Raw genomic sequence first — 21,368 nt, 5'->3', positions numbered from 1 at the left:
CCTTAAAGGTACGCAGTACCACTCCAGTACTTGCACCACTGGGTATTATATGATGATGTTATCTAACCGTTTCTTATATAGCATATTCCGTTGCGCTGTTATAGGGAGAGAAAGAGAGGACAAGCTGGTAAGCAGGTGGGGGGCAGGTATTGGTGCAAGGATGCACAGGAACCTTTTTAGATTGAATTATGCGACTGCAAAAAAAAATATTTTTTACAAAGCCTGGGCTTTTTTTTTTTTTTTTTTAAAGGACGCAGGTGCATTTGACCAGTATTGCACTGAAAATGGGCATTATTCATGTATGCTACGTAAAATACATTTCTACTAATCACTATACATTGCATCGGTTTGATGCAATGTATACATTTGGTAAGTAGCAATTCATGTATACTTGCCTATCTGGAATACCAATGTGTGGTATCTGGGGCTCCAGCGGTGCTGTCTTCATTGTTTTGACCCAATTTATTTAAAAAAGTGACAGTTAGGTAATTATTTTGGCTTAAGGGTGACTTGAATAAGACATGGAGACCCAAAGGGTGCCTTGGACTGAAATAGTTTGGGCTTGAAATACCATCTGTCGGCCAACCTGACCGCTCAAACATTTTTGAAAAACCTTTTGACTGTTGACCTAGACATTGTCAACATAATAGTTGTGTTGACCTATTTCAGGTGCCGACCTAGCCCATGTCAACCTACATTGGTCAACCCAATGTATGTCGACCTTTATTGTGTCGACCGAATGACCGTGTACCATCCAACACTCCATTAAATGGAACCTTCTTTTACTCATCTTTTATTGGAACAGGGTCAGTTGGTAGCAATGAAATGTAGTGTATGAAGAATTCTATATGTTGTAAGTTTGCGAGCAGGGCCTTCCTACCTCTGTTACTGTTTATTACCCAGTTTTTTGTGTGTCCAATTGCGAAGCGCAACAGAATTTGCTGCACTATATAAGAAACTGTTAATAAGTAATTAATAAGCAAAGTGATCAGGCGCATGTATAGCTAGTTCTCGATCTGCAATGGTATGATGAGAATTCTCTTTACCCGGGAGCATGTACAATGTTAAGTTAATTTATAACCTTTGCATTGTGATTTGCATTGTGACTATTCTGCAGGCTTTTTAAATAATCACCTTTTTTTTTTGTTTGCTTTTTAAATGGCATCATTTTTTAAAGTGTATTTATATCAAAGCACAATGTGGGTGTGTCTGCATGGGTAGATGTTTGCCAGAGAAAGTTTACCCTGAGACGGACACTTGGGAGGTTCCCCCCCACCCCCACACACTGCATTATAATCCTGTGTCCTCCTCATTGTCCGTCCCTGTTCCGCATCAGATTAAAGGCGCTGGTATTGTAATGTGTTTACTTGTAGAGGCGAGACTCTGAGTACCTGGCCCGGGCTTTAGTGGTTTCATCTGGCAACCAATCAAGGCACTTCTACCCATCTTAGTTGGGATCAATATTTAAAACTGAATTTCATTTTTTTTTCTTGCTAATTATTGCATTCTTCAACTAATTGCATACAATGTAGGGATAATGTGGTAGCCCAACAAGGCATATTATTCTGAAAACGGGAAAATTAATCATCCATTTCAAACTTGGGAAATATAATGCTGTATGTGCTGTTGGGTATTGTGTGAACACCAGACCGTAACTATTAAGGGGCCAACCACATCATTTGGAAGGTAGGCACTACCCTTTTTTCACAAAGCTGTGCCCAGTTGATCCTAGGTTACAGGACTGGTAAAACAGGACATTTCTCAGCACTGCCACCCCTACATCTCTTGCAGCACAAAGGGTTTTATCCTGTAGTGCAAGGCAAGCCTCGACCCCCTCATGACATCATCACAACCTGATGTCATGATGTTGGTGACCTTTTCCCCGACTCCAGCAGTACTTATTTTCTGGTGTGGGCAAGTTATGTATGTCTTAACAGTACAGAGAGATCTATGGACTGGATTTATTCAGTCTAAGATGGGAGTTCTATTGAAGATGAGATGTTTTTCATAGCAACCAATCAGATTATCTCTGTCCCAGCATGCCCCGGCATAGTTTAAGCATTCCCTAATTGCAAACCTGTGCACACCGGGACTTGTACTTTCACAGCAGGTAGAGAGCCACAGGTTGACCAGACCTGTGCTAATACATCATATCAGTACCATGGACAGTGGCAAGATGTCTGAGTGTCTGCTAGATTATTCTCCTTCTAGTATGTGTTACATGTAAATGCAGTAATAACATATAAGGAAAAAGCATTAGAAATGATATCTAACCTTTTGTTTGGAATATATAGGAAAATCGTTCGTCTGCCTTCCACTTAACCAACTCTTTGGCTGCAGCTATATGGGCTGCGGAGTGCGAGTGTGGCTGGTTTTCATTTTATTTGTTGTCCTAATCCAGTGAAACGGGAGAGCGCTGAGAAAGTTTTGCAGTGGAAACTTTTCTAATAAGTTCCATAATTGTTTAACATCTAAATTGCTCAAAAATAGAAACTACTGGAAAATTACAAATTATGTGTGGTGACCAAAAACAAGCGAAAGTAAATGCAGTCTGAGAAAGGAATGTTAATGGATTCAGGCTAAATACATTTCTTTATCCATACGCTTCAATCTTGTGAGCATTAAACCAACCACCTCAACTTCCCAAATCTGTTTTGAGAACTGCACAATGCTCCCCTCTGACCATACAGCCTGCAGCGCTACCAGCCAAGCTGATGTGAATGCCTCGGTTTTGTTTGCCTGTGTGCTCCTGTCTCCTTTAATCTGTAGGTGAAGCAGCCTTTATTTTAATATGGCCGGATCTGCAATCATGTTAAACCTCAGAAACGTCCCTGTTTGCTGATCGCAGTAGATAAGGCGGATTGTACATTTTTCAGCTGCTCGGGGGTGGGGGGAAAAAACATCTGCACTTACCACAGAGCATGATATTGCATTCTTAAAGGGCTGGCCAACCCCAAATGGGGCTTTGAAGTGGGAAGAGAGCATTTAACCTTATGCACAGGCAAAATATGTTTTTTCCTTTTCCAGGAGCAGGCTGCCCCCTCTAGAGGCGAGTTGGTGTATTGCTCTGCAAGGCTCATGTAAGCCTAGAGTTATGTGGTCACTTTAGTTATTAGGTGATTAAGAACTGATAAGATTGTGATCGAATGTTACTGACTAGTGTGTACTACTTATTTTAAGGTGTGTTCAAATACTTTTTGACTTGTTGAACTGTTTTACTTTATAGCGGATGACCCATTAAAATGAAGTTATGGGAAATAAATAACATAATAATATTAATACTTCTAACTTTTAATTTTCCATTTTAAGCCACATTATACATAGTATGTGTGTGTGTTTGTATGAAATGGTGTGTGTGTATTTTTTATACTTAACCCTTTGAGCGCCAACATCTCTGTGAGATGTGCAAAATATCTGCTAAAAATGCAAGCGTCGGTTAGGGATGGCCATCGATGATTCAAAATCATCGATGGTACATGGCCGATGTCGAATACTTTTGCCATCGATGGGGGAGAACCAGATGGTTTCCCTCCATCGATGGAACAGCAAAACGATGTTTTGCTTTTTATTTTATTTTTTCCAACGTGCCGGGACGCGGAGCATAGATCCGCCCCCTGACACCCGCGAAGCCCCGCCCCCGTGTTTTGATTGGCCCACAGGCCAATCAATCAAACACAATGGATGACCATCGATATGTAAAAATATTGATGGTCATCCATTGCATAGTTTAGCACTATCGATGGCCTGTTGCAGAATTGCCATCGATGGCAATCATCAATGGCAACGATGGCCATCCCTAGCGTCGGTCACATTTGTTACATAAATTCAAATAACAAATGTTGCTTTACAAAAAAGATTATATTATATAAGGTAATCATTACAGGTCATTTTGATGAATAAAAATGTTTGTGTGGCAATTTTCACATCTATTTTGACAAATTCTCTTGGCACTCAAAGGCTTAAGGATCGGAACGTACAAAGAACATAAATAAAAGTACAAGTCACTGTCTTAAAAAAACAAAAAAAAAGTTCTAGCCAGTGCAACTGAAGATGCATAAAAGAACAATCAAAGACCGTGATATAATGAGTCAAAGGCCATTAGGATCAGATCAGGCTTTCACTTTTATTTTATTTATTTTATAAAGTTATGCTGAGTCAATATGAATTAAAAAAATATATATTTGTTTGTGTGATGTTTCACGGCATCTTTAACCAATTCAATTTTAAATGTTTGGAGCCAGTATTTGGGTATAGATGAAAAAGCCCCGCCCATTCCATTTTTTTTCACAGGTTTATAGTCTGTAGGCCATACAGCTCATGTACTGTAACTGTGACTTTACACTTGTTCTGTCTTTTTTTTTTATTTATTTTTTTTATCTTATTTTAACGGGCTAAATAAAACTAAAAGTACATGTTTATTTTTCTTTCAGTTAACAGAAGATGAGATTGCTACAATACTTAAATCCACATTAAAAGGGCTTGAATACTTACACTTTATGAGAAAAATCCATAGAGACATAAAAGCTGGGAATATCCTTCTGAACACGGAAGGTCACGCCAAGCTGGCAGATTTTGGGGTGGCCGGCCAGCTCACGGTAAGTGCCCCCCTGACGTGCTAACGTGTAAGGAGCCTGTTTGGCGTTCACTCTATAGATTACTCTTCTTGTGGTTTCCTAGGATACTATGGCGAAACGCAATACCGTAATAGGAACCCCGTTTTGGATGGCTCCGGAAGTGATACAAGAAATCGGGTATAACTGTGTTGCCGATATTTGGTCCCTGGGGATTACTTCAATAGAAATGGCAGAAGGCAAGCCACCATACGCAGACATACACCCAATGAGGGTAAGTGTGGTCTTCAGTACTTTTTGGAAATGATCTGTTGCTGTTCGTATTGAACACTTGTCATTTATACCAAAGCTGTGATTAATTGTTCTTTTTAAAAAATACAGGTTTTGTGTAGCTCTTATCTTGTTTGTAATACAAATGTGTGATCAGGTCTAAGGAAGGCCTTGTTCATGCATTGCTACTTGCCATAGCGTTTACCATTGTTGAGATGCTTTTCACCAGTCTACTGTTCTTGATTATTATATTGGGCTGGGGTAGCGCACAATACATACATTTAGGAAAACGTTGGTAAACAAGTGCTTGATAGATAATAACATTCAAGGCTATAATCCTCGCGATATGGTCTAGTGAAGAGAACATCAGGCAAAATAACGGCAACACCACTAAAGCTGGCCATACACCTGAACGATCTCCAGCCCGAACGTACAATTCCGATGGGTTGCGCGATCGATTGTGTGCACAGGCCAGCGGGTCAAGAGGTTGCTCCACTGATCAAGTGTGCTTGCACGTATGATCAGTCGGGATGGCTTGCTGTCATAAGCAGAACGTATGTGCTACAAACGCTCGTTCGACCGCACTTACGGCCTGCATACGATCAGGTTGGATGCAGGTCGTTCTGATGTATGACCAGTTTTAGTAGTTAAGCCAAGTATTGATTTATTGTCTGTTATCCTGGAGTAGGTTGTCATACCTAGAACGTACTCCTTAATTCATCTTTTTAGAACAGATTGAACTTGATGGGCGAGCGTCTTTAGTCAACCTTTTTACTATGTTACTACGTACTATAGATGAGATCCTACAGCAGCACAAAAAATTTCAGGAGTATCCTAAAGGCGTTCAACTTGGGAAAGATAGGAGGGGATACGGGCACTAGGTCTACAAGCATTAGGTTGACATGCATGAAGGTCAACATGACTGAAGGTCTACACGGGGTTAGGTCGACATGGGAAAGGTTGACGGTCAACAGTCGACATTGGGTTTTTCACAACCTGTGCCGACAGGCGGTATTTCATGCCCTACCATCCACAAGGGGGGTGTGGGCGAATGAAATAGTCCATGTCGACATTCGGGCCAAAAAAGTTATAAACCCCATGTCGACCCTTTGACTATCAACCTTCCCCATGTCCATCTAATGCTTTTGTCGACCCAATGACCCTGTCAACCTAACCCCATTTCAACCTTCAGTCATGTTGACCTTAATGCATGTTGAACTAGTTCTTGTCTATTCAATGATCGATACCTGATAGGAGAACAGTATGTGCGCTCAGACACGTTATTGCTTAACCTCTTATTGCTCTCGCAAATACAAAACAATTGTACAATCATTCTTATGACAAAATTGGGCACTTTGAAAAACTGGGAAACATTTAAGTATCTTTAACTCTGTTACTATCACACCTAGTCCGGGGCTGGTGCAGGCAACCTAGGTGCCCCCCCCCCCCTGGTCACAGAAGTGATGTTCCGGGCTGCAGCATTCTAGCTTACAGGTCGTCAGTGATCTGTAGCAGCCAGCAGCTTCACAAGTAGGGGGCTCCTGCCATTGCGTAGTCATTGTCCGTCATTCCTGGGGCATTCTAAATAGCTCAGTGCCATAAAATTGAACAAAAGAAAGAAAAAAAAATCACTTCGCCTTAATGATTAATGTTATGTCATTGTACATTGATGAAGTGACACAAATGTATTAATGTATAACATTCATAAGGGTGAGGATTATAGGATCCACAGTATCTAGGGTGACCCCAAAAGGTGGACATGCATAATGTTGACATTGCGATAAGGTTGACACAAGCAGAAATTCGGCACATAAATGGTCAACATGACTTTTTCACTTCTTTTGTGTGTCAATTTGAGCATGTGGCCCCCCCAAATAGAGCGTACCCTCCCTCCGCTACCGCTTCTCTCTGCACATGGTATTGTTCCCAATTGTAGTCCATGGGGATGGTAAAGTAGGAAAAAGTTCGAAATATGAAAACATTTTTGAAAAACTCAAGTCAACCTTTTCTTGTGTCACCCGTTAATGTCTCCACCTAATGCTTGCCGACCAATAGTGTTTGACCTATTGACTGTTGATCTTATTCATGTGAACCCATAATCCAGAACCCCATTTATATTCCAATGTATAAATGTTCTCCCATAGAAGTTTGCTGCAATAGCTCGTTATCTACTGTCCTTGATTGTCCAGAACGTCTGGTTGCAGTGACCTCTATTAGGGTTGTGTATCCTCGCAAAGCTTTCTTCACTCACCAATTCCCAACAGTAGTCTACTTGGATCATAAATGATGCAAATGTTGGTGGGATTAAAAGCCGGATTTAAAAAAAAAATTATTTTCAAATTTTTTGGTACTTTTCCGCATTAGTCAAAGTCGACCTATTACCTGGCAAGCTGTTGACCATATCAAGCTATCGCTCATATGGGTTGGTTCTATTGACTAACCATACCCGGTCTATCCAGTGTCTGGGATCCATCTGGAATCCTGAAGGAACAAGGAAATAGTTTGAGTCCTAAAGAAGCGATCCCACTGTGCTCTGAATAGTCTTATTGAGTTTGTTTGGTTCAATACTTCCAAATGTTGGTGACTTGCAGGCTGCCAGGTTTGGTAAAGTAAAATGGCTGCATGACCACAACTTTCATACGTGACCCGACTCCTATCGCCATCTTGCTGTTTTTTTTTCCGTTAACATTTAAAAAAAAAAAAAAAATTTGCAAACATATTTTGCGTATGTTAGCCTATAGAAAAACTATAGCCTATAGAAAAATGTGGCAAAGAAAACCTGTGAAAAACAGCCGCGATGGCTATAAATGAAAACTGATGTTTTATAATAAGAATAAGTGCAACCATCGCCAAACTGCTGCAAACACTCCTGCTTAAGAACACCATCCCCTTACTACTAGAAGGGCCTATGCTACAGTACTTCTCACTGCTTCTGGGGATCTTAAAATGTTCGGTCAACCACACTTAATGCCCCTATTGATGCATGGGCATCAATAGGGGCATTAGCCCCTCCAAGAAACCCTGTCCGGTGGTAATAGATGCATGCATTGCATTTATTAGTACATTAAAAGGGGTATGCAATGTCCCGCCGCTATTTCCGACGGGGAAATTGCGGCGGGGCCCTTTACCGACAGCATTGAAGCGGGATCACAGCAGAACGGGTCCGACTTTAGAAGCTGTCGGGCCCGTTCTGCCGTGGATTGTCCCGATCGGACGTTTTTGTGGCTATGCCCCCTTTTCGCCGATCGGCAGGTGGGACATTGAATCCTGCCTGCCGATCTGCTGCCGGTCAGACCGCAAACGGGCAAGGATCACGGCTAACGGGAGGGATGGACAGCCGTGATCTTGGATTGCATAACCCCAGGGCAGATTTCATTCCGAACTGCTTAGGGAACCTGTAAGTGACCAAGTCTACTTTGCATTGGTTCTGGGTATCCCTTGGCACTTATTTACTTAGCATGTCGCTGGCTTTCTGTAAACTGGCAGCAATTTCGAGGTTTGAAATAGACATGTATTACTGTCTGATTGTAACCCTACAAAAACCGCAAGAGCATTTGGTGTTTTTTTTGGAAGGGTATGGGTCATGGGGGCGACCAACTTTAGCTCGACCTGCATTGGATCGACCACCGAAAGTTGACAGGCCTTTGGTTGACAAGGGTAAGGTCAACTGGGTCTGGAAGTCGACAATGTTAACTTTTTTGTCCCGAATGTCGACACGGACACTGTCTAAGTGTACTGCGTCCCCCTCGCATGGCTCGCTACGCACGCCATGCTTCGGACACGGTGCCTCGCTACACGCTGCACACTATTTTATTCCCACCGCTCCGTAGTGGATGGTAGGGCATGAAATACCGCCTGTCGGCACATGGCGGCTAAAAAAAAAATCAACTTGAAAAACTCATGTCAACCTTTTACTTAAATTATCTGTTATATTTGTTATATTCATATTCGCGGAGTTGTAAATAGAGTCTGTATGACTCGAACCAAGACCTCCACTACACCGCTGTAATTGTGCACATGGGGATCCTTTTTGTCCTCAGGAATAAAAAGAAACTCAAAACCACAATTGTTTGGTGCAATACTGTCCTTGGTTTTCAGAACTTCTGATCTGTGATGTTTATGGGGCAGTACATCCTTTTTATGATGTAAGTAATATACATTGGCAGCAGCACTTTTGCAGTATTCTCTGCATAGATCCCAATTAATAATAAGCTTGAAAAGTGATAAAAGGGAGAGTAATAAACAACCAACCAATCAGCTCCTAACTGTCATGGCACAGGCTGTGTTTTAAAAAGATAGGTAGGAGCTGATTGGTTGGAGGTTTAACACTCTCCATTTGATCACTTTTCAAGGATTAGTACATCTCGCCCGTATTGTATTTTCCATCTATATTTTTGTGTGTGAGTGAAGTTAAGACTAATGTCCAAACTATTGTTTTTTTTTTTTTTTTTATAATATATTACGTTTGTAAACCCCCCCCCCCCCCTCCACCCAACAACTCAACACCAAAAACACCCAAAAACAAAAAATGACAACATTGGACTGATCAGCAACAAGGCAGACACTGGGGGAGGGTACATAATGGTAGAAGGGATGGGGGGTTTCCTCTGAGAGTGGCAGCTGCAGGATGATTCTCTTTCTTCGGCCTCCTGCGCTGTGGGGCAGATGTATTAAGCCTCTTGAAGAGGTAAAGTGGGAGGTGATAACGTACCAGCCAGTCAGCTATGTTTGAAAAATGACAGGAGTTGATTGGCTGGTGCGTTCAGGGCAGCCGAGAGGGAGGGGGAGAGGGTACTAATTACCCGGGCCCAGGCTTGCTGGAGGAGCCCCGCAGGGGCCCTGGTCCGAACCCTCCCTTCCCCCTCCGTCTCTCCCGGGTAGCAACAGCAGCACACACTCCTACAGCATGTTTTGTGCTGACAGCAGGCTCAGCATGAGTGTCTCACTGACAGCGTGAGAGGTCATGCTGAGCCTGCTGTCAGCACAGCACATGCTGTAGGTGTGTGCTGCTGCTGAGATTACAGTTTCTAGAGTTTTCTTTCACCCTCCTCTTAACATTTCGGGGGCGTGGCCTAAGTGCGGGAGGTGCCCACACCCTCACACTTAGGCCACACCCCCAAAATTTTACCGGGGCCTGGCATTCCTCTCGGCTGCCCTGGGTGCGTTATCACCTCCCACTTTTTCTCTTCACCAGGCTTAATACATCTGACCCTGTGTTTTTAATTGGTTGTGTTTGCAGATTGTGCTATGATACTATGTGGAACAAGATCCGGTTCCAAATTTTGCTTTGGGCTTCTGAAATGAGAGTGGGTTGTTTCACATTGTGCAAATGTGCGCTTAATTCTGTGTCCTAGCCTTATGTACAGAATGGCTGTTATGGATTACTGTTTGTAATGTCTGTGAATGATAGAAGTTTTGGGATGGTCCTCATCTGCTGATGAGGGACGGGTTCTTATGGTTATCAGTGATCCACATACATTGCACCTTCTCAGCGTCCTTTTTCCCCACTGCATTAATCCCTTCAGTGGTGGTTTTTTTTGGGGAGCACTCCCCACTGGGTGAGTTTTTTTTATGGGGAGCGCTCCCTTAAAAAAAAAAAAAAAAAAAAAACACCACTGCCTCCCTGGTTCTGGACAGCGCCGCTGACCTGTCAATCAGTGGCTTCCCGGACCTGCCCACCCGCACCCCTTCCCTGTCCCTGGCAGCCGGCTTGTCATAAGCATAATACTTCAATAGAAATCCCGGAGGGGAGGAGGAGGCGTGGCGGAGGGGAGGGAGCCAGGCAGCGCCGAAACTGCCTGAGTTCAGTGATTGCCCGGCTCTAAACAGTGGCAATCCCGAGAATTTTCCGGGCTTGCCAGACTGGGCACAGAGGCACAGCCCGGAAAATTCTCGGGATTGCCACTGAAGGAGTTAACGAGTTCAGAAGGCTAAATGCTGTATAAGAGCGGTTTTATTATGTTCACATCTCAGTGGTAGGAAATAATATGCTGGGGATGAAAATATATCAGTTCTAAACAAAAATAGACATTTAGGTAAAGTGGGGGGGTGGGGGGTGCTCCTTCATTCCCCATAATCAGTCAAAAATGTCGCTATGAAACGGGTAATCTGTTCCGAGAGGGCTGTATTGATTACAGATTAATTATTTGATTGTCCTAGCTTGATTTTCAGCATAATATCTCCAAGCTTAATGTAATCATGCACTGCACAGCTGGAATCGCTCAAACGTCTTAATTTCATGTAACTGCACCAGTTACCAAAAGGTAAGGGGGTCATTTTCTAACATGAGCTTTAAGAGGTAATGACAAAAATGCAGGAGATTAGAGCACTTGTACTGCTGACAATAGGATAAGCCGGGGTTGGGCCTGAGCCTGTCCAATTAAGCTGCTACCCTCAGTGCACTGCTATGATGGAGTATGGCCAAGAGAGAGGTACCACATACCTTTGTCAGGTGTCTATCACCGGTGTGAAATGCTCACCGTGTACAAAGTATATTCACTTACCAGGAAATATATATACACAATGTATTTGTCTTGCACATAACCCCCACATTATCTTGATCTTTATAATCGTTCTATGTGGGAACTTTCGTTTTACTTTCTCCTTATGTTACAGTACATTACAATCCTATAGACCAGGGGTCTTCAACCCGTGGCCCGCCTACTTGTTTTTCCTGGCCCGCCAATGAATAGCATTATTAAAATGATTGGCGTGCTGAATGAAAAAAAAAATCCTTCTGCGCTGTCCTGCTAGCAGTGGGACGTGGCGGAGGATGCTGCTGGGTGAGGTTGAGGTTGGGGCGTGCGGGACTGTGCACGGACATGCGCATTGTCTACTACCTGATGCCGCACACACGTCCCGCCCGCGCCCTTTCAGACAGCCGGGAGACTGGAGTGACAACCGCCGCCAGCCACGCACAGCACCTGTCCCTGCCTGCTCCTTAGCTGTTAAGACCGCAAAGACAGACGCCGCCAGCAGCAGCAGCCCTCTGCAAGGGACACTAAGGCAGGTGCCTCAGGAGAGGGTGAGCTGGCTGTATTTAGAAATGGTTTGTTGAACGTGGGGGTGGGGGTGAGTTGAGCTGGCTGGCTGGCTGCATTTAGAAATGTTTTGGTGGGGATGTGAGGTGAGCTGGCTGCAGTTAGAAATGTTTTGGTGGGGGGTGAGGTGAGCTGGCTGCATTTTTAAATGGTTTGCTGAACATGGGGTGGGGGGCTGGCTGCATTTTGAAATGGTTTGCTGAACATGGGGTTGGAGATGAGGTGAACTTGCTGCATTTTGAAATGGTTTGCTGAACATGGGGTTGGAGATGAGGTGAACTTGCTGCATTTTGAAATGGTTTGCTGAACATGGGGTTGGAGATGAGGTGAACTTGCTGCATTTTGAAATGTTTTGCTGAACATGGGGTCCGAGGTGAGCAATGCCAAGTTTCGCACTGACTTGAAGAAAACAAAAGTAAGCAGACAATTCTTTTATGACTGAAACCTTATTGTTTGAAGTCTTTATTATGGGTTTGTTAGTATGGAAAATGTCTTGTAATCTTACATTCACATTTTTAAATAGTTTTAATAGTTAAAACACCTCAGTATAACTTAGTGGCCCTCAGGCTTCGTTTAATTTTTTTATGTGGCCCACTCGGTCTTAAAGGTTAAAGACCCCTGCTATAGACTGTGAAGGCAACCTATCTAACTGGATACGGTCTTTAGGTCCACGTACATTGTGTCGACATGGCTAAGGACGACAGGGTTGGAAGGTTGCCATGAGGTTTTCACATGTCGACCTTTTGACTGTCGAACTTTCCATGGTCTACCTAATTTGTGTGTCAACCTTATGACCCCCCTCGACCTTAGCCATGTCTACCTAATTCTTGTGCCGACATAAGTCATGTCAAACTTCCGTGGCTTGCCTGTCAACCTAATACAGTTCGACCCAAAGAAACTGTACTAGAAATCTTCACCTCACATAATGATTGGGTACACTCAAGTTCGGCGCTAGTTCTGCAGATGTTCTTGGTGGTCGGGCTCCCTCTTAGGGAATTAATCCCCCCACACTCCTCTTCTTGATATGTCCATTTTTTTTAACCTTTGCAGATGATATTTAAAGCACTTGATGACTAACATTATGGAACTCATCCACTGCTTTATCCGCCCCCTAACCATTGTTCTGTGCAGTGTCCTAGATTGGGGATAGGCAAATCTGTGGAACTAAAGTTTTCAGAACTACACATACCAGCATGCCCTGCAACTGTTTTGCTGCAAGGGCAAGCTAGAACTGTAGCAGGGCTTGCTGGGATGTGTAGTGGCACAGCAGCTAGCGTGACACCGGTTACATACCCTTTGGGTTGAATTAATCTGCTAGCACTACTACGCTTACAGAGAGAATGTGATTGTACACATCCCCTGGGACAGTATCGCATTGTGACCAGATTCTACCAGGAATATATTGGCAGGATGAACATGCATTAACATCTGGCAAAACTTCTATAACTTGATTAAAGACAACCAATCATATTCTAATATTAAGACAGTTTGGAAATCTCAATTCTGTATTCTAATATTCTAATATTAACACGGAATTTAATAGGGTGTAATAATAGGAAAGTGAGAGATTTTGGGGGGTATTCAATCTCTACCGATATTTCCGACCATGGAAATATCGGCAATTCAGTATTGAATCTCGGCCGGGACTCGCCTGCTACAGACCCGCCACCCTATGGAGGTGTGTCTTTATTGTCGGAAACGGCCGTGGATTGTCGAATCCGCTGCCATTTTTCGACAAAACTGCAGTTTTTGCCGATCCACAGACTTTCTGACATTCGACAGTCAAAACATTGAGTTCCGACTGTCAAGTAAAGGTTGCCGTAAACTATTGTGATGTATTGCAGCAGTGTATAGCAATCTGATCCCCCGATACATCACATGTGAAAAGACATGCGGTCCTTTCACGTGTGATGTATCACCTGTGACCCCTGTTCCCCGCCTCCGGGAGGGGAGTCAGAGGTCGGACCTGCTTCGTCCTTCAGTTCAGGTCCGATGCACATTGGACCCAATAGCACATCAAACACCTCCAATTTTAGATGATTTCTTTGGCCAATCTGTCGGGAATGGGTGAAATCGGTTGAAAACGCTGTAGCCTTTTAGTTTTAGATGCAACAAAAAATGTCCGGGCTTCTCACTGTCAGGACGTTCCGACTGTCAGAATCCTGTATTGAATACCCCCTTTTTTGTGAGTCTTTTAAAAAAAAATTTGCAAGCTGCAAACAATTACATGGCAAAATCAAACCATTTTTCAGTGTAAATGATTGCTGCGTTTCAAAAATGGGAAAATTCTCACAAAATCACTCTTTCTGGTTCTCACACCCTTTTACATTACATGCGTGAAATAAGAATTGTTTGCCTTGCAGCAGGATGTCACGGCAAAGATATCACTGAATTCTGACTGTCGAGTTACTGTCAGATGAAACTAAAACGTTCCCGGGATTCCGACTTTCGGGACATTCAGACAGTCTGAATTCCATAATGAATAACCCCCATAAATTTGCAACAGATTAGTCTTATTGGGTGTCACAATGCAATAGTATACCATTACATAAGGCTTCGTCATTTGAATTTCACAATGCTTTGGCCCTTATTCTGTTTCACTCGCAAAGGCAAATTCCTTTTCAAACGGACAAAACCATGTGCACTGCAGGTGGGGCAGATGTAACTTGTGCAGAGAGAATTAGATTTGGGTGGGGTTTTACTTCAAAGTGAGATCTATATTGCAGTTACCCTGCACAGAAACAAAATAACTCACTGAATTCTAAATCTCTCTGCACATGTTACAGCTGCCCCCCTGCAGTGCAGCATGGTTTTGTCCATTTGAGAAGGAATTTACCTTTGCGAGTGAACCAGAATAAGGGGCTTATATATAACAATATAACCCCCCTTATTACAGATTAGTATTTATTATGTAATCGGTGAAATCAATAGAAGTATTTTTGTCACCATTAGCCGAGTGTATGGGAGAATGTTTATGATGATGATGACCTCTTGGCCTTGATGAAAAAATTTACTTGTTACCATTTATTTTCCATTAATCCTAATAATATGCATCATTAAGCTGCCTCCCTGACCCCAGCAGAATAAACCAGCGATAGCTGAATTATGTGTTCCCAAATAATGTGAATTTCATTGATCTGACCAAAGTGCAGCGTGTGTATTTGCATACAGGTGTTGTTAGTTTATGGAATGAGCTGTATAATGCTGCCCTACAGAGATATAGATATATTTTTTGTTCTTTTTGAAAAAAATGGTGTGTTTTCAGCCTTGGGCTTAAGTCTGCTAAAGGACCCAGTTCGGACTGTTTTCTGTACCCTTCTGTTACAGTAATTGGCAATACTTAGAGTTTATTTTTGGGGCACACTCTGCTGCTCAGGTAGAATGTCTTAGCGCACTCCTGCTGTGGTCTTTGGTTTACTGCAGTTGCCATCGGATCGTGTTTAGCGAATTGTATGATGTCATTTGTTTGCATTATAGCTTTTAAACAGCAAAGGAATAAGAAGAGAGAGCAGATCAATGCCCATTTGTTAATATGTAAAAGACGGACTCCTTAGAACCTGAGACTTTGGATGGGATTTACTGTTCTAGGCTGTTTTAGCGGGACACCGTCCGTGCCCTGCCCGGTTTGCGGCGCCCTGCTAAAACAGCCCGTCGGTTCCGCACCCCCCCAAGGCAGACTACGGCAGGCAGGCCCGCCCACATTGGTGGCGTTGGCGGACGGACCCGTCCACATTAGTGAGGTCGACAGGCCCGCCCCGCCGCATACGAAGTGCCCCTTTTCCTCCAGCACCCTGCCCTCCTGGGATGCTGGAGGGAACACTATAACTTAGTACCAATATCGAAGAAAGGTAGCAAAACTAACCCTGAAAATAATAGACCAGTCAGCCTTACATCCATTGTGGGGAAAATATTAGAAGGAATAATAAGTTAGTATCCAAAATTTCTTTGAACAGGAGAAGGTGATAAATAAATAAAGCTCAGCATGGGTTCGACAAAAATAGATCATGTCAGACTAATTTAATTAGCTTCTATGAGTAAGTCAGTAGGGGGTTGAACTTAGGGAAATCTGTTGATGTTATCCTTTTTGATTTCGCTAAAGCTTTTGACATGGTGCCTCATAAAATATTTTTAATAAAACTAGGTAATTTAGGGTTAGGAGATAAAATTTGTAATTGTATTAAAACTGGTTGCACAATTGGGGACAGAGAGTGGTGGTAAATGGCATACATTACAGCTGGGGTAAGGTCCAAAGTGGAGTCCCACAAGGTTCAATATTGGGACCCACCTTGTTTAATATGTTCATTAATGATATAGGAAGTGACATAGTGAGTAAAATTGCAATATTTGAGGACGACAGGAAATTGAGCAAGGAAATTAAGTCAGGAGAGGATATGGATACACTACAAAGTGACTTAAATAAACTGGAATGGGGGAAAATGCAGTTTAACATTGAAAAATGTAAAGTAATTCATTATGGGAACATAAATGAACAAGCTACTTATAGGCTAAATGGAGTTATTATAGGGAATTCTGCTGTAGAGAAGGACTTGGGGGTCATCATAGATGAGAAATTAGGTAATAGTGCACACTGCTCAAGTGCAGCAGCAAAAGCAAACCGGACACTGGCATGGATTCAAGGGATGCCAATGTGATGGTGCCTCTTTACAAGGCATTGGTGAGACCACACTGGGAATATTGTGTTCAGTTCTGGCCACTGCACCTTTAAAAAGGACATAAATGAATTGGAACAGGTACAGAAAAGGGCGACTAAGCTAGTAAAAGGTCTTGAATCACTAGAATACAAAGATAACCAGACTGAATATGTTTTCACTGGAGAAACGGAGGCTGAGAGGTGATATGATTAGTGCGTTCAAATACAGGATTGGGAATCATATGGAACTGGGAGATGATTTGTTCAGTAACAGGCCTATCTTAGGACACGTGGACATGTGCTGAGGCTCGAGGAAAAGAGATTCCGTACTGTATTAAGAAGAGGATTATTCACCATTAAAGCAGCAAAATTCTGGAACACCTTGCCGGTGGGGGTGGTTACAGCAACTACTGTTAATGAATTTTAACCCCTTCATGACAGAGCCAGTTTGTGCCTTCATGACAGAGCCCTTTTTTTCAAATCTGACATGTCTCACTTAAGTGGGGATAACTTTTTTTTGCTTTTACTTATCCCAGTGATTTTGAGATTGTTTTCTCGTGACACATTGTACTTCAAGTTAGTGGTAAATTTGGGTCGATACAGTCTGTGTTTTTTTGTGAAAAATACCAAAATATCGTGAAAAAATGGAAAATTTAGCAATATGCAAAATGTCACATTTTCTGCTTGTGAGACAAATAATCATACCACTCAAAATAGTTAATAACTAACAAAGACCATATGTCTACTTTATGTTGCAATCATTATTTCAACTTCCTTTTAATTTTTTTGGACACTAGGAGGCTTCAAATATGACTAGCAAATTCTCAAATTTTCAAGAAAATTTCAAACACTGATTTTTTTAGGGACCAGTTCAGTTCTGATGTGACTTTGAGGGACTTGTATGTGAGACACCCCCATAAATGATGCCATTTCAAAAACTGCACCCCTCACAGTATTCAAAACAGCATTTTGGAAGTTTGTTAACCCTTTAGGTGTTTCACAGGAATTAAAACAAAGTGTAGGTGAAATTTCAAAATTTCATTTTTTTTTCGGATTTTCAATTTTAATACATTTTTCTAAGGAACACAGTACATTTTACTAGAGAAATGTGACTAAAAATTGATTCCCCCAATTCTTTGGTTTTCATAAATATCCTATATGTGGCCCTAGTGTGCACGGTGACCAAACCACAGGCTTCATAATAGAAGGAGCACCTACTTGATTTTGGAGACTCCTTTTTATGAGATTATTTTTTAGGCACCATGTAGGTTTCTAGGCACCATAAGATGCTAAAAGTTAGGAACCCCCCCACAAGTGACCCCATTTTGCAAACTACACCCCTCAGGGAATTCATCTAGGGGTATAGTGTACATTTCAAACCCCCAGGGGTTTCACCAATTGTGGTACAACTGGGCAGTGAAAATGAAAAAAAATAATTTTTCATTTTCACAGCTCAGTTGTATCAAAATTGGTGAAACCCCGGGGGGTTTGAAATGTACTCTATACCCCTAGATGAATTCCCTGAGGGGTGTAGTTTGCAAAATGGGGTCACTTGTGGGGGGGTTCCACTGTATGGGTGTTTCGGGGGTCATTCAACCAGAATCTGTGCTGCAAAATCCAAAAATCACTCCTTCCCTTCTGAGTCCTGCCATGCACCCAACTGGTATTTTTTGGTCACATGTGAGGCATTGCCGTACCCGGGAGAAATTGGGGCACAGATTTTGGGGTGCTTTGTCTCCTTCATTCCTTGTGAAAATGAAAAATTTTGAGCCAGATCTGCATTTTTGTGTAAAAAAATTTAATTTTTTACACAAAAATGCAGTTCTGGCTCAAAATTTTTAATTTTCACAAGGAATGAAGGAGACAAAGCACCCCAAAATCTGTGCCCCAATTTCTCCCGGGTACGGCAATGCCTCACATGTGACCAAAAAATACCAGTTGGGTGCATGGCAGGACTCAGAAGGGAAGGAGTGATTTTTGGTGGTGGAATGAATGGCGGGTGCTATGTCGCATTAGCAAGACCCCCGAAGCACCAATACAGTGGAACCCCCCCACAAGTGACCCCATTGTGTGTGTGTGTATATATATATATATATATATATATATATATATATATATATATATATATATATATATACACACATTTGCACATTATTTTTTATTTTATTTTATTTTTCACTTTTCCAGCAGCAGCATGATGCTGCTGCTGCTGCTGCTGCTGCGGGGGGGAGGGGGGAGGAGGGGAGCGCAGCGTGCGCTCCGGACGTAGCGGTGGAGCCGCTGGAGCTGCTGCTGCTGCCGGGTGAGTGCCCGGCGGGTGGGAGGGGGGTGCTCGGTGGTGATCGGTGCTGCACCGATCACCACCGTTTTCTGTGTTACCGAGCGGCTTAGCCGCCGGTAACACAGGAAACGCTGTGATTGACTGTTCAGATTTGAACAGCCAATCACAGCGATCGCCGACCGGGGGGGGCACCCCTGCCCCCCCTGGGCGACGAGGGGGGATGTCTGCTGTCAGGGACAGCAGACATCTCCTAACTGTCACCGCGTCTATAGACGCAGTGACAGTTAGAATCCATGACGTACATGTACGTCAAATGTCGGGAAGTACTTCCCGACCATGACGTACATGTACGTCAAATGTCGTGAAGGGGTTAATCAAACCTGGATGCATTTTTGGCCACTAAGGGAATCCTATAGATATGAATTACTCAAGTCAGTAGTTACAAGTTAGATAAGTTGAACTCGATGGACTAGCCTCTTTTCTCAAGCTTAATTACTATGTTAAATATGTTTTTAAAATAAAAATATATTGAGCGGTATAGCCATATTTTTGTTTACTGCAGTGTGTTAAATATGAGTGTTACTGGTATTTTGCAAAATACATTTGCATGGCTGCTAATTGCTTCAAATAAATAACACCGAAAAATATCCTATCTATCTATCTATCTATCTATCTATCTATCTATCTATCTATCTATCTATCTATCTTAAAATAGTTTCCTGTTCTGCTCCCAACTTTTACCAATGTGACCGCACACACTTCCGTGGACATGTGTGGATTTCTTCAGCTTGTGTGACTTTGTTTTCTTCTGACATTTGACCGATCAAGGCAAGCACGCACACCAAGGGCTTATTGTCTTTACTTTTCCCTGGACCTCTGCCACGGTCTTCAGCATTTTATGTAGAGTACATTTTTTGTTACTTGGAAATGCATGTTGAAGTTATCCTGCACACTGTTTAGCCGGAGGCCAGTTGGCACTGCCACAAAGTTGATTTCTTGCCAGCCGGCCATTTCCTAGTTGGCCAAGTTGTAGCTTTAAATAGAAGTCTAACGTGGCTTTCCTAAACAAGTGTTCTGGCAGAGAGAAAACATTGGATTCCTTGCAAACAAGCATTGCTTCCTCCCAATAACTACACTCACCATGTACACAGGGGAGAATGGCCGGCTAAGGCCGCAGCAACATATTTGTGGGTTAAGAGTAATGATGGAAAGATTGGTTACTCTGAATCCTTTGTTCATGATATAATGATCACTTAACCTTCATTGATCAACTGCGTAATAGTGGTTTCAATACCATTTGTCTTGATATACTTGTCATGCAACGTATGCTTTAACCAAAGCTAGATAAACCATATACAATTAAGAGATTTGTTTCAGTATGTGAAGCTATGTGACTATTGATTCGTGCAAAGTGCATTTATTATCAATTTACAAGCAAATTATATGAATCTATTCATGCGTGAAAGCCCAATTTTCATTACATTAACCCTTTAACGCACAGGAAACAATGAGATTTTTCATGTTCTATTTATCCATTTGTCTGTATGATAGGGGTCTGGGCTTCTATTCTTTTCATGTTGCCAATGTTAGCCGTTTTTAAAATTCAAAAATAAAACAAAAATGCTTTGCAACTTTTTTCCAACTTTGAAAGTTGGCCGTTATTTTAAAGAAAATGAAATCCGATCTTAAATCAATTTGTATTCAGGTAGTCTGGTTTTAAAATATAAGCTTTGACTATTTGCACTATGGGGGGGCAGTAATTCAATGCTACACATCTATTCAATGCGGCCATTTTGAACCGCATTGAACATTTACAGCTTCAATTTTTACTTTTTTTCAAAGTATTTTGACCAAATAGACGTGGATTTAGAAAATACACATGTATTCCAACTGGTGGAATGTTTCTTTCTGACTGTCAAAAGATTGAATACAGACAAATTCATGTCGGATTGGTAGTGATTCTGACCATCAGAAGCAAACATTGAAGCCCCACCCCATATAGACTGCAACTTCTTATTAGCAAAATTGCCTGACATTAGCAGAGTTGCGCTGGACTGGATGACTTGCCAGGTATCTCATGGTGCATGGTGGTGCATTGAGGCTAGATGTATAAGTTGTACACTGTTTTAGGCATTATAACTTCCTTACGTGTTGTTCATTTGTGACTTTCTTGAATGGAATTTAATTTTCTTTCTTCTTTCCAGAGTGATAATAACATCCACTTGCCTTAATTTTCAGGGGCAGTCTGCCAATGTGTCCTTTGGAATTTTTTTGTTCTTCAAAACGGACTAAGGCCTTTATTCTGGTCCATTCAACCACACCGTTCGTTTGCACAGGCAGATGCATTTCTGCACATGTGCAGACGCAGGGTGTTTGCGGCCTCAGGGAACAGACTGTTCGCCGGGGGCACGCACCCAAGATTGCAGGCATGGGGATAGGTGCGCCCATGCCAATCAACCAAAATAAGGTCCTTATTGCACAGTACAAATCCTGGTATTCAGTGTTAGTCCTATTTCTTGCCAATCAACCAGAATAAGGTCCTTATTGCACAGTAC

General features: G+C 42.3%; 1 protein-coding gene across 1 annotated transcript in view; it reads left to right on the top strand.

Annotated features, from left to right (window-relative positions):
* The window catches only part of STK3 (serine/threonine kinase 3), a 205,341-nt gene that overhangs the window by 45,233 nt on the left and 138,740 nt on the right, over positions 1 to 21,368 (top strand). Inside the window, exons 5-6 of the mRNA XM_083186984.1 lie at positions 4,431 to 4,595; positions 4,678 to 4,845. Of these exons, the coding sequence (XP_083043110.1) occupies positions 4,431 to 4,595; positions 4,678 to 4,845 (333 nt within the window). The remainder of the gene's footprint in view (positions 1 to 4,430; positions 4,596 to 4,677; positions 4,846 to 21,368) is intronic.

This window comes from Crinia signifera, chromosome 5, assembly GCF_055691185.1.
Source record: "Crinia signifera chromosome 5, ASM5569118v1, whole genome shotgun sequence".
Taxonomy (NCBI): Eukaryota; Metazoa; Chordata; class Amphibia; order Anura; family Myobatrachidae; genus Crinia; species Crinia signifera.
Note: the sequence above shows the minus strand (reverse complement) of the source record. Positions and strands in the feature narration are given on the sequence as shown.